Source organism: Bombus bifarius, unplaced genomic scaffold (genome assembly GCF_011952205.1).
Source record: "Bombus bifarius isolate JDL3187 unplaced genomic scaffold, Bbif_JDL3187 scf7180000010271, whole genome shotgun sequence".
Lineage (NCBI taxonomy): Eukaryota > Metazoa > Arthropoda > Insecta > Hymenoptera > Apidae > Bombus > Bombus bifarius.
Window position 1 is genome coordinate 1,104,846 of NW_022885586.1, and position 14,454 is coordinate 1,119,299.

General features: G+C 34.0%; 1 protein-coding gene across 1 annotated transcript; it reads right to left on the bottom strand.

Moving 5' to 3' along the window:
* Nucleotides 1-519: 519 nt before the first annotated feature.
* LOC117216422 lies at nt 520-13,047 on the bottom strand. The gene is made up of 21 exons (XM_033463123.1): nt 12,794-13,047; nt 11,211-11,355; nt 10,611-10,966; nt 9,997-10,459; nt 8,971-9,669; nt 8,233-8,636; nt 7,758-7,947; nt 7,380-7,580; nt 6,821-6,840; nt 6,281-6,562; nt 6,114-6,191; nt 5,013-5,194; nt 4,827-4,915; nt 4,682-4,739; nt 4,472-4,598; nt 4,295-4,401; nt 4,139-4,207; nt 3,991-4,051; nt 3,652-3,867; nt 3,318-3,488; nt 520-3,245 (listed from the first exon to the last, which is right to left on the bottom strand). Exons 1-21 carry the CDS (start codon nt 12,927-12,929, stop codon nt 754-756), a joined length of 6,546 nt encoding a protein of 2,181 aa, XP_033319014.1. The 5' UTR covers nt 12,930-13,047; the 3' UTR covers nt 520-753.
* Between the last annotated feature and the right edge of the window lie 1,407 nt (nt 13,048-14,454).

Consider the following 14,454-nt stretch of genomic DNA (forward strand, 5'->3'; position numbering starts at 1 on the left):
TCGAAACTCTGCATTTCGTATATTAAACAAACTTTTCTCTGTATCTTACTTATACTCAACGCTTTTCACTTTAACTCGAAACTTGAAACCTATTGAAAGTCTAGAAAGTCAAAGAAATAAATTCCTGGAATATATTTTTCCGAATAGCTACAACGATAAAATATCGAGTTTTTGTAACTACGCAAACACTACTATATAAAGAATTATATACTTAGATACATGTTTTAAACTTGTAGTATCTTCTCGTATAATAATAATTTATTACTTCATATAAAGGTACAACTCAGCAATATAATCGTATTAATAATATTGATATAACATAATTCAATGATTGTTTTATTCTATTATTATTGTAGTATTATTAGCAATGTTTTCAAACAATACAGATTGCATGGCGTATATGAAGTGTTGGTGATTTAAATTATGTTCATTGAAGATTTTTAGTAACAATATGATGAATGAAATTTCTATTCATGGTTATTTTATGGTTTTTTTAATTGAAATAACAGAGTACGAAAGTAAGCAATAAAAGTGAAAACGAATGTATCAATACATGATATAATATCGACCCGATTTATAAGATGTTTTTTTATAACATTCTTATTCAAGTAACTTGTTATCTTGCACTAATTACACAGATGTAACTTAGAACGATTTGGAATATTGGATAATTCTCTAAACAGTTATACAACTTATCATCTACGACGCCTAATTAATTCAAAAACTTGTACTTCACTTCATTTTATTTTATAGTTAATTAGTCCTTTTAATGTCAATATCTATTTCATCTGAGTTATTTTTTGGTACCAAACCTAAACTGTTTAACATTCCGGATGGTGCTGTATCCTCAACCGGGTAACCAGACACTTTGTTACATTTAATCAAATGTGTGGCTAATTGATTTCCATCGGTTGTTGCATAACCGCATGAACATCGCATCTTTTTATTTAATGGAATATTAATAAGAGGAGAAGGAACTACCAAACTGGTCATCGGTCGTTCGTTATGAATTTGTTGTTGATGTTCCTTAAACGCACGCCAACAACAAGTTACGTAGCGACACAATTGGCATATTTGTTCACCTGGATAATGATCTTGTTCATCTATATCCTCTTCGCATTCTTTACAGGATAGATGTTCAATTGGAACGTTCACCGTAATTGGACCAGTGATCCATTTTTTAACTCTTTCATCGTGTGGTAATTCCGTAACTGGACTATCGAATTCAAATCGTCTATTTTGAAATCGTTGTTTTGAAATCATTATTCCGTTATTACTAACTGAATACGGAACAACCTTTGTACTAGACACAGAGTCATGTAATTCCCTTTGATGTCTTTTTAATGAACTTTTCTGATTAAACCAAAGACAACATTTGGAACATTTATTTCCACGTCCTTGTTCCCTTCTGATAACATGTCTTTGCATATGTAATAAGAATGCGTGAACGCTGGTAACATTGGGGTTGCCTTCTTTTGCAAAATCTATTACTTTCAAACAATATGGACACTGTAACCCTTCGCCCTTTTCATGACCACGATAGAAATGATCAATAGCGTCTTTATGACTGGAAGTACGATAACCGCAAATTTCGCATCGGTAAGGCATTTCCGAAGGACAATGCATCGACGATAAGTGGTTAATTAGAAGACCAGTGTTCCCGAATTTTTGTTCACAAATAGCGCAAACAACCATGTCACTGTCAGAATGACCAAAAGTGCTGTGTGATTCCGTAATGTGTGTAACCATCTGATGTTGAGATGAAAATGCAGTGCAACAATACCGGCATACAGGAGAATTTGATTGTCCGGGTACTTGTGGTGGCACATGGCCAATAGTGTGTTCCATTACATCTGTATTTGAACGCAATATTGCAGCGCAAAGAAAGCATTTAAAATATAGGGAACTTTTATGTTCCTTTAAAAGAAGAGTTTTATCACCTTCCATAGTAGCATAGTAAAATTCTTGCAACTGTATCTGATCGTTTTTACATTCCTTATCTATTTCTCTGATGCCTTTTGAATCGTAGATGGCTTTTTTCACCTCTGGCTCTGGACTAATGGCTGTTGTTGGATTTCTCTTTCGTCCCCTCTTCGGACCAGGTTTTGTTGTTTGAACGGAAGGCAATGTTTCTTGTTGTTTCATGTTGCTACCACTTGGGATCAAAACTTCGCAGCCCGAAAAAAATTCTTCTTTATTTATCGTCATAAGTGGTGTCAATGGTGATGAATTCGTATTTGAGTAAGACCAGTTATGAAACGGATTAGCACCTATCTTATTCAAACGATCTATGAGACATTCGTTTGACTCGATTCCAGTTTGCTCTGCGATATGTTCGATAATGTTGTCAAATGCTCGGGCAGCAGTCGTTCCGTACATTTCTCTCCATACTAATTCGTCCAAAAATTGTTGTATCATTTGTCTACTAAGCAAACTAAGAGTATTTTGAAACATTCTCGGGACAATTTTTCTTAAATATTCCATAATGTGATAATTGCTCATAAAATTTCGAGGACCCTGATCAGAAAATGCTGACTGTGTAACATGATTAAAACCCATTTCTTCAAGAGTGCTTTTATCAACGGTGAAGTCGGTCATAATTTTCGTATCCGGGTGTACCCACTCCTTCAGTGGGTGTAAAATATTATTGAACCGTCGTTTATATGACCTATCACCATCTTGCACCGGATCACACGCTCTTAATCTTAAATCAAGTGTGGCATAATGCAATACACCAAGTACTTCGACTTTAACTTGTCGTAAATTTCCGTCCTGCGATGTTGTACCTAAGCTAATTACACCAACTTGTATCACGGAATTTTTACCTCCCATTTTACGAAATTTATCGCAAATTGCGGCAGTGCAAACACTACGTAAATGTGTATAAAAATTTTTCACATATACATTTGATACCTTTACCCAGGAAGTAACATTTTGAACATTTGTTTGGCATGCCCAATGATAAATTAATTTTAAAAGAATGGTAGGCGTATATGTAGCACTCTGAAAAATTGAACCGGAAAAGAGGGAAACAAAACGATCTGGACAACATTCTGAAATCCAAACGTATCCTCCCGAATATGGAAATGTACCGGGATCACTATACATTCCTAATTTCAATTTCCTCTGATAATTATTATTATTATGTTGCGTACAAAATTGTTCAGACTTTACCAACCCTTGCTGTATCAACCATTCAGCAAATTTTGTAGCCGAGTACATGAGTACGCTCTTGACTTTCAAATCTGAAACGTACATTAATAATTTATATAAAGAAAAGGGTGGCAACCGATAATCACACCCATGTTAATAGGTACCTAACTCCGATCTTTCTTTCTGAGCTACTATTGGCGCGATATCCTTTGTACGAAGATTCGGTCTAGCTACGATGACCAACGAAGGAAATGTTCTGCCTCCGTTTATTTTGTTAAAAGTTACTTCCTTTCCATCTGGAAGATTCTTCTTCGATTCGTCAATTTGGTCGCAAGCTAAAGTGAAAGATTATTGGAATTAAAGCAGAAAAATTCTATTTGTCTACTACATTGACTGCAAATAAATTATCTCTAACGTCAATTCGATTTCCCAGTCAATACACAGCAATCAACGTGACAATCATAAAGCGTTTAATTCCACATAAATTCTTCCTCTAACCTGCACTTTTTCCAACTGATATTCCACCAATACTCGTATGCTCAGTTGGTTTTGCAATAGCCAGTTTTGTTGTTGTTGCCGACACCGTTATCGTTGGTGATACCGTTCCTGTAGTCGTATTTATCGTAGCTGATGTTGATGACACTGTCGGTGTAACCTGTTGTTTACTTACAGTTTTTATTCTGAGATTAGTAACACCTTGCGGGCTGGTTGTAGCTAAAACATTAAATTTAATTTGCAGAAACTATGTGTTTAGAGTACGTAATTAGCATATAGCAAATTTATAGATGCTTTATATCTTACTGAAGGTATATTTCAAAGTGATCAAATGGAACTTACTTGGTGTAACAACATGCGTCGAGCATCCTAATTTCTGTTTTCCACGAGGTACTAGTGTGGGCTATATGATTAGAGTAAGATGGGATCAGTTCAACAAAAAAAAAAGAAAAAAAATCTGGTAGTGAAACGATATTTACGCATAACATACTTCCTCTATTATATCAGATTGCTGTACTTCGAGCACTTTTGTTCTGCGTCCGGAACGAGTATACTTATACTGCAAAAAAAAGTAAAGAAGAAAAAATAAGTTTTCTTCAAAATAGAACTTGTTAGAGCTTAATAAAGTAATGAGAAACTTTTATACATTTTCTGTTTGAGAATGTGAAATGGTAGATATAGTTGTAGCTGTAGATGTGGATGTTGAATTTGGTGTTAATGTTGAACCTGATGAAACATTGGTCATAGAAGTTCCTAAAATTTATTACTTGTTACTATTGGTTTATTGTATATGCACAATAAACAATCATAAACAATTATTTACCTTGAGGCTGAGCAACGGATCCAAGAATAACTCCCATTCGTGAATCCACAACCAATTGTATGTTACCCTGAGATCCATTTGCATTATTTAATACATTCAATTTAATAGATTGGTTTTTATTTTGATTCTGTAATCAATATCACTTTTTAAAGACATAATGATAATTGTATAATACATATATATATTGTTTATAATATCCATAATACTTACTACATTGACAATAGGTTGTGAATTATTTTTAACCGTCGCTTGAGCAGGATTTGAAGGCCTGGTATACGAGAAGATACAAACACTGAGTTTGCTAAAAGAGCAGCAATTGCAAAAAGATAACATCTATGTAGAAAATGATACCTACAATGTATACTGATAACCGTTGACATTGCCTGCTTGGCATACCAATTTACCTCCATGATCTTTAACCAATTCCTCCAAGGTGGCAGCAACCTACAGGTATATAAGTGAATAAATTAGAGGAAAATTGAATCTACCATATAAAATTAAAAAAAAAGAGAATTGTTTAAAGAAAACAAATAAAACATACTCTGTCATAATTTTCTTTGAGTTCTAATCGTAACACTAACTGTGCTTCGCTGAGAGGCTCTTCTGAACACTCCAAATTTAAAGTCATGTGAGGTGGTCGACTGTTCGTTATTGAACGCGTAATTAGTCGTGTTTTCGGCATTTTTGTGGTATGAGCAATTTTTTGACAATGTGCAGAACTGCCTACAGGGAGTAACATATATTTAACTTCAGTAAAATTTTACTGTATGTTTTTGCCTGCTTTTCCGCAAGGAACGTTGACAATACCTTCACACTTTTCAGACTAAAATGGGTTTCATACTAAAATAATGAGTGAACTGTTGCTGGGTTTTCTATACATGTAACTTCGTTTGTGTGATACCATCCGATATAAAACTATGAACTATGATGGCGGCGTCACCGGCGTCGCCATAATGAAACCAGTGGCAATGATCAACAGCACTGCACAACACGTTCAATGCTGTTGTATTAACAAAGGTGATAACGATAACATAATAATGATTAAGGTAGCGACTATCCGAAGATAACCGGATAATGGATAGAATCACAATGGCGAAAATATAAGTTACGAACAACACCGGCGACCTCTGTGATGGATGAGAAACTTAATGGAGGCGTGGCTTAGATTTCAGTGCACCAATCATATAGACAAGTGTTGACACTAGTATACTAAAAACATAAAAGAAATCGTCCAAAAATCGAGTCGTGAAAAATCAACATGGAAGACATGAAGGTTTATATTCTGCGTTATACATGACATACTATAAGTGTCTCAAATAGAAACAGGACACTCTATTCACTTCTATCTGTCTCGCAAGAACGAGAACTCTGTTGTCTTCTATGTTGATTTTTCATAACTCAATTTTCGGACGGTTTTCCCTAGTGAGTGTCGAAACCTATTTATATGACCATGCTCTGGTGGTAAGATGACAAACTACTGAACGTAGGTCCTTTGTTCTTTCTGTTCATTTATTTAAATCAGCTGATTTATCTATATTCTAAATAATCGCCAGCTTCTAATAATTAAGAATTTTTTTAATTAAAAAAATGTTCTTTATGAGCTGTTCTATTTAATTTTTTATGTATCTGTTGATGTACTTACTAAACTGTGTATTAATTGAAGAACTCGGGAGGTTGACTGATGGGATTGCTGTGTTTTTTAAACGACGTATGCGACTATCTAGAAGAAAAAATGTTGGTAAATTCCCGACACGACTTTTAAAAAATCGTAAATTTTATGTCCAACTCTATATATAATTATAATAATACTTGATGGGATAAAATCTTCCTTTGTAAAGTGTAATGAGCATACTCTCATAGACGATGATACACTCTTGCCCATTTTTAAAACTTTCACCCATGCACTGAAGCGGTCAATAATTTCCTCTTTATTTAATTTGTTTTTTAATTTAACTAAGTTTTCATTTTCACGGGGAAAATGATAAAAACGGACAGTGTCATGTTTACATGCACGACTGTTACAACCGTACACACAACAATATACTTTACTTTTATTTTTTCTGGCAGAAAATTCCATTTTAATTTTTATAACTGCTTAAATAACTATGTGACTCTTACTACACTGATCAATTTAAAAGCATTAAATGAATTTAAAAGCACTCGTTTTTCACAACGTGTCCATTTAAATATTGATGATCATATGAAATAATATGGATACTGGATACTCGACCTACTCTCAGTAGTTTAGTTTTGCTGTCACTAGTTGGCGTATCAAATTTTCAGTTTCCTATGGTTAATGTTTATGCTGAGTACATACGTATTTACATAAGTAAGTAAGTAAGTACATACTTGTTAAATTAAAACCAAATCTTTAGCATAAATTATTCAGATAAATTTATTACTTAGATACTACTACGACTCATAATAAATTGTAATTATCTTTTCTACATTAATTGAAATACGAAATAGGAAGATTGTCATTAAATCTTATACACATGATTATATTAGGTTATATGTATACAGTATACATACATATACATAATAAGAAACTGTTTGCCCAAGTCACGGAACATTTTAGTTATTTTCTTTGAAATTAATTAGGGTTTTTTATCTGGATAGATTCTGTGTACTACTCTGTATTTTTTTATAAGTCTACTAGTATCATCTTAACAAATATATGTTATGTACTTTGTAATTATCCATTTATTAATTTAACGGAATTGCGATGGAAATATATAATGTTCATAAAGTATATTTTTATCTCGAAATTGTTATTTGAAGAGAAAATAATTGTTATTATCACCTAAAGGAAATTCTGATAATGAATAAAGAAAGAAGACACTGTACATGTTGTATGCGAAAACGGTAATGAGGATAGGTTTCTTTTTTTATTGGAAGATTCTATCACTGTAGTTTCCATGACTCCTTAACGTTAGGATTATTGGTAGAACAGTTTGGTGGCGATGTTTCATGGAAGTAAATTACTGGCCAATGACGAGCGGTATATAATGGTGATTGGCGATAACTTGTATGATCCATTGCAAAATGATATGGATAATATGTTTCGCTACAAGGTCTCCATTGATCTTCGTTGGGACCCACATAACACCTACAAGATTGTTTAATTAGTTATTTATTTATTACCAGACTGTCATATTTTTATTAGAGAACTTTTGTACTATAACTTTTAAAATTTGGATTATAATACATACGGTTTACGATTAATGATAAAAAACGAAGAAAAATGGAAATAAAATGGAATTAACTCAATCGATATTAATCGTACCAAGGATGATGATATCCTTGTGAAAATCCACATTGATGACTAGGTTCGCAGCAGTAATCCCAATTACCATATTCATTTTCAATTTCACAAGACCAGAATCCAGTGATCTCATTTCGTTGACAGACGGTGCCGTTTTTGCAAGGAGAACCGTTTACCGTATAACGTCGAGATGGAGGAAGCTGGTTTGTTGCTATTCAAATAAAATTAATAGATAGCGATGTTAATGTAGTTCAACCTATAACTCATTGGCTTTCCTTTTTCATCTATACTAAGAATAATTATCATTAATGATTTATGTCGGTCGAGGTTCAGCTATATACAAACGCGTGTGCTTAAGCCTAAATATAGTGTAATTTTAACGTAAAAATAACTGAAATTTTTTTCGAATACTTGAAAGCGAGGACCAGCGATTATGTATAAGAAAAAATTATTCAGAAGGTTGACTTTGACAACATAAGGTCATCGAAATACTTACAATGGAAAAAGTTATGTCCATATTCGAAAGTACCAGGTTCAAGAGGGGATGCGTTGTCTCCACTAGCTAACTTATGTTTGTAATCGTGTTCCTCAGGTCGAAATTTATTTCTCCATCGAGTGGGATGATAGGAAGCTGGCTCATGAGGGTGATGTATTTCGCTCTCGGGTGTTCTTTGAGCATTCGGATAACCGAACTCAGGAGGATGTGATTGATCGTGATTTTCAAATGTTGGTGCATTTGTCGTATTGAAAGCATTCGCGATTAAACCACAATATGGATCAAAATCTTTCCATGTATATAATGTGTGATCATTATCGTGAACATAGTCCAGATTTGGCCTTAGATCTCGTATTGATATGTCGCTTAAAAAACAGTTACTCCGTGTATTATCGATAGTAATGCTACGAATGAAATTAATCATTATTGTACGATACTTTTTCAACACTATACATACCTATACTAACAGACTGCGGATGTTTATGCAAATTATTATGTGTGCCTGGTTTTATGGGCACGACTCAAGAAATGGAATCCAAGCAAAGATTTATTTCATCTACTAAATGTTATTATGATTACTATACTTTGGATATTTTATAGCGGATGTCACTGTAATCGTGCTACAACCGGGCAAAGAATGATTTCTCATTTTGTGTATTCTCGCATTTTTCAATTTCCCCTAAATGCATAAGCATTCGCAGACTACATATTAATACTCACCGAAAGTGAAGTACTCACATGTAATTAAACGACATACAAGGTACCACACCGGCGTTTCTCATCGTTGAACACCTTCGGCGGCAATCCTGTTTTGTAACAGCTCGCATCGAGGAAATCACTGCGTGAGACATTAATTTGCATGGTCTATGATATTCGGAATAACAAAGTTCGTCCATGTGCGATTGAGACGATCCCTTGTCGTACGGAGTAATTGCATTCGAATTTGATAGGGACGAAGGATGCATTTCGCAACCATAAGATAATGTATTTCTTTCATACAACTCAGCACCATCCATATCTGGCATATCGATAGGATTTATTTCTTCTGCCGGCCAATCGCTTAAGAAACAGTTAGGTGATACGCGTTCATGACTGTACACTTTGTGATTGTCCATCGCATATTTGAAAACGAAGCTTCTACAAACAAATTCTTGCGACGTGGTGCACGCAAATTGACATTCTCCAAAATCATTAACAAATATTGATTTCTTCATGACATCCATCGGCATGGTAAATCCACTTCTGATCCTCGAGAAACATTCTTCCAAAGGATATCGATTTGTTGACTTTTTTAAGTAGCAGTTCTTAGCATCTGACGTTAATACGTAGGTATCGTAATCGCGATTTGGTTCAAGATCCGTGTAAAAATTTAGATCCTGATAGGAACGATCGCTTAGTAAACAGTTATCAGTAGGATTCGTGGTTGCCACGTTGCATCTACATAAATACAAAGAATAAAATTAATAACATAACATAATTCGAAAGGTGACCTCGACGTTCTCTAGTGAGAACGAGGTCACTGATGTTCAACTACGACGGAGTTGTTGAATTTTAACGTTCGATGAGACAAAAGCAGCTAAACACGCAGTGATTTGCGAAAGTATTTCATCAATTACCGTATTTACAAGTTTCTCGTGTTATTCAACATTTATTAAATCATTTATTATTTGATTTATTTGATCGTTATTTGGCGTTATATTTATTTCAAATAAAAAATGCCCAACCCTTAGGTATCAGTAAAAATTCTTCTATTCTTTCGCTTACCTATAAGCAAAGCTTTCGCAAGAGAAACTTGTTTCATTGGTACAAAACTCTTCGCATTGTTCAAAATCGTGTGCCGCGCAAGTCTTTCGTAAGACGCTTCTGCTTAATTTTGAACCCGAGGCAGCTTTCACTGAACATTTTCGTGTCATTTGTGATGTCTCGTGTTTTTCATAATATGGTTCTTTTGGAACGGACACGTAATTATCATTATAGCCGAATGCACTGCCGTAATTGTACAATTTCCCATAAAATTGCTCGTTCTCGTTAGGAATGGAATATTCCTGTGTCAGAGGATGGTCTAATCGTGAATTGGGAAAACGTGGCGATTTTGCGTCAAAATATCCTTTATCGTAATCAACGCGAGAGTTGACAAAGGTATTGTCGTTAATGATATCGGGATTGCGAGACTCCGATTCTTTCCAGTTGCGATTCCAATTCAAATCATGATAACGAGACGTAAAACCTATTTCGTTTGAAATGAAAGTAGTATTTTCATTAATAACGAGAAAAATATGTTAGATTATTGTTTCGTTTGTGTACTCTGTCTTATATCACTACTCTCCTCCAATTACATCGTAATCGTATCGTATCATAATCTAAATAGAATTATTTACCATGAGGCTGTTCGTAATGAAATGGTTTGCCAGATCGTGCGAGGCCATTTGAAAAATCATAAGCTGATTCGCGATATAGCGGATAATTCTCTTTATAGATCGAATGATCTGTGTGCACGAAATCTTTATTCGCATTTTCACGGTCCAACCATGTGTTTTGACTATTTTCTCGAGAACTTTTTACATAGCTTTTCCAACGTGGTATACCGTTATCATGCCATGCTGAGGAAGGGCAATTGTCAACCTTCTCGTAATAATCGTAATAAGAATCAATTGAGAAATCTTCATCGGTATCCATGCGAAAATATGGTGTTGATGTCAATTCGCATGTGCACTTTGAATCATCGGTCCTACGTCTTCAAATTACGGGAAAATTATATTATAATCCATAGTTGAATTTCGTTATCGCATATAGTTTTTTTAAAAACCAATTCAATAACACTACAATATTCTATCGCACGCAGCTACGATGATTATAAAAAATAAGATCATTGTACCTCGATTTATCTCTAATTTTGTAATTAAAATGCATCTTGTCAAAAATAAGCAATTGTCTGTCTACTTTAGAGCGATAACGTATATAGAGACATTTTCACATACCTATGATTAAAACCTTTACACACAAAAGTCTTTTCGTAATCACATGCTCGACAACAATCCTGTAGATTTTCACAATTGACGATACGCTCGATGAATAATCCCATCATTTTCTTGCCAGGTAGCAGCTTTCGATGACAAATTATAACTAAATTTTTGAAACATATTTATCTAATTGTAAGCTATACATACATCTATATCACACGCAACATTAACAGATCGTAATACGAGAACATTTGCGTAACATTTACTAATAAATGAATATGTAAAATCCTAGCATTAGGATTTGGATAATCCTGTCGTATCATTGTAAACTTACGTGCAAAATCATCGTTATTACTTCTCTTCGAGATCGTTGAACTATGAATCGTACGAAGAAGAAGCAGTGAGATAAAGAGACTCCAAAACCACGATTTTCTAAACATATCTGCTTCTGTTTCTTTAATTATTAAAACCGACACAGCCAATTCAGAAAGCCTCTCTTTTCTTAATCGAAATAATTAAAGTCGTTGTATTTTTTGGCCACGATGATTTTCGTAACAAACACAAAAATATTAATTTTCGTGATCATACTTCCTCCATAAATCTTCTTCAACTTCTTCCAACTATATCGAGCTACATTTATTACGTATTAACAGTATTATTGAGTATGAACGGAGAACACTACACCCTTCAAGAGATACCGAACATGTGTAAAATTGTATACGATGGAAACACCAAAACGTGTAAAAAGTAATAATGAAATTGAAGTCCAGCATGGTTTTATAGAAAAGTGAGTGCTTCGGATGCAATAGTGGGAGGAAATATTCGCACGTTGGAGGAGGGACATCATGATGATTGCTAAAGGTTGTTTGGAAGAATTGGTTTCTTAATATGCAAATACAACGATTGTCTTCACAAATACAGCGAGGACCGTAAGTATCGAGGCATCTATCGATATTTATTACAAATTGAATGCTTCTCGCTGCTTCTATCTTCTAGTTGTTTTATTATTGTACTGCGAATATTTATATAAATTCACATATTCATGGCTCGTTCATCAAACAGAACAAGTTAGTCGTATGCTATGATATTGAATTTCTTCAATTTTATTTATCGAATTTTAAAATTGTATTATAATTTTTGATAGAGTCTGTATTCAATACGTTAGAATTCTATATGGAAGATACTTTTTACTTGCCATTACTTGCCATTTTGTTTCATTATCAATTTACTATTAATTTTTCATACATTAAAATTATGTCACTTTAAAACTAAGCAAGCTCTATTATTTACGTCCTTCGAGATACGTCAAGGATACAAGATGCTATTATTTCAGCTAGCTCGATCATTCTAATTGTAGTATGATTCGAAAAAATTGGTCATTTACATATACATCCAGTACTTTTTTGTCGATGAGCCATCGCTTCTAAGAAAATACTAACTTTATAACACGTTTATTTATATTGAGCAATTATTATCACATAAAATAGAAATGTTTGGAAATTATAGTAACGATAGTCGCGTAATTATACTATCAAAAATGTATTTATTAGTATTTATGCAGTGTATATATATATAGTGGGGCATAAAATATTGCAACTTACCGAAAGGTGTGGGCGATGTTTCTTTATTTTTATTTCCAATAATATCCAGAACACTACGGTTATTGTCCTCGGAAAGAAATCGTTGATCGTGATTAATAAGCAAACCATAGCTACCAATACGTCCATGATTCGTCATGCCATTTTTGTTTCTTGAAATTTCAGAAATATATCATTTTACATGATTTCTTTAAATTGTTACGTTCGATGCACTGTAGATTACTGATCACTAAACTGTGGATATTTTCTTTGCCGATCGTGAATATGATTTTCTATCGTTAAAAGTAAAGAGAGAAATAAAAATGGGAATTACCTTGAAGATGTTAACGTATTATGTGGTGCCAATACCGAAATTGGTTCTGGTATTAATTTTGAGAAGGGATTATCATTGTTTATAATGGATCCTTTACTAATAAGCTTATTTGCTTTCGTCGAACGATTTTCATCTTCGCGTACGAAACTTTTATAGAAACGGTCAAAATCGCACCATATCGAGTCTCGTCGTTTTTTCGCGTAAACATCGTACTCCTGATCGGTTTCTAAATTTTCTAATGCCGGTATCTGTCGACTAATTAGACAGGTACTGTTACCCTTTACACCAACGCTAGAAAGAAAAAGAAAGTGAAAGAAAGGGAACGTGGTATCGATTGGTAAAATGCCACGGTGGCTCGATAAAATGTTACGTTGATTTAAACAATTTTTTCGCGATATCGACAATATCCCGTACCCAAATGAAAACGCATTGCAATCATGCTTCTTTCCTAAACAATTTTTTTCACATTCCGTTAAACTCATGGCATTAGTTCGTGACGCGATGTCCATTTCGGGTAACTTAGAACCAATGGATATCCTTGTAAAACAATCTAAATCAAAAGATCTATTTTTATCGTTACAATATTTATAACAGAAACACATTTTCTACGAATACGTTTTACTATACGAATTACCATTCCCGGTAGGTGTTAAACGATTATCAATTGTAAGACACAGAGTATGTGAACATTGTTGAAAAATACTGAAAATTTGGAACACGAGTGGCAAAGATATGTAACTCGGTCTAAACATTTTAGCATCGGTCTAACGAATGATTATAATTTGCTTATATTTTCAGTCGAAAGATTAATCAAATAAAGATTCGATCGGTTAGAACGGCAAATAACCGGATTCACTATTATTATAAAACGTAATGACATTATCGATAACGCGGCCATACATCTTACACTAGATACTTTAATCGAAATGAGATAGTTTTCTAGTTAGGTTTCTGTAACATTCAACGATCTAAACTTGACTGAGAATACTAACGAACAGTAATGCTCTCTTATACAAAATGTAAAGAGTGTTCTCCAAAGCCGCTATTACGTTAGAAACGTTTCTCTGCCCGTTGCTTCTCCTTCTTCTGTTGTAGATCTCTACTCATAGACACGAAGAAACTCTTTCAATGTGCACTTGCGGCACATTGTTCTCCTGGTTACATGTACATCACGATGTTCAAATAACGCGCTCCTTTCTTCTCGCGTTTATTCACGCGACTTGGTCGCGCAGAATGAACGCCGCTAATTGGGTTACTCGCACAATACAACTTTACGCTGCAGGTACATACCTGAAATGAAATTAAGGATGCAGGATTTATGTAATTGATTAAATTTATCCTCTGATATACA

Coding starts and splice junctions, on each gene's coding strand:
- LOC117216422 (XM_033463123.1), bottom strand. CDS start 12,929: ATGACGAATCATGGACGTATTGGTAGCTATGGTTTGCTTATTAATCAC. Junction 8,637..8,970: donor TGTATGTCGTTTAATTACAT/GTGAGTACTTCA, acceptor TTTCATTCGTAG/CATTACTATCGATAATACAC. Junction 4,402..4,471: donor ATCCGTTGCTCAGCCTCAAG/GTAAATAATTGT, acceptor AATAAATTTTAG/GAACTTCTATGACCAATGTT.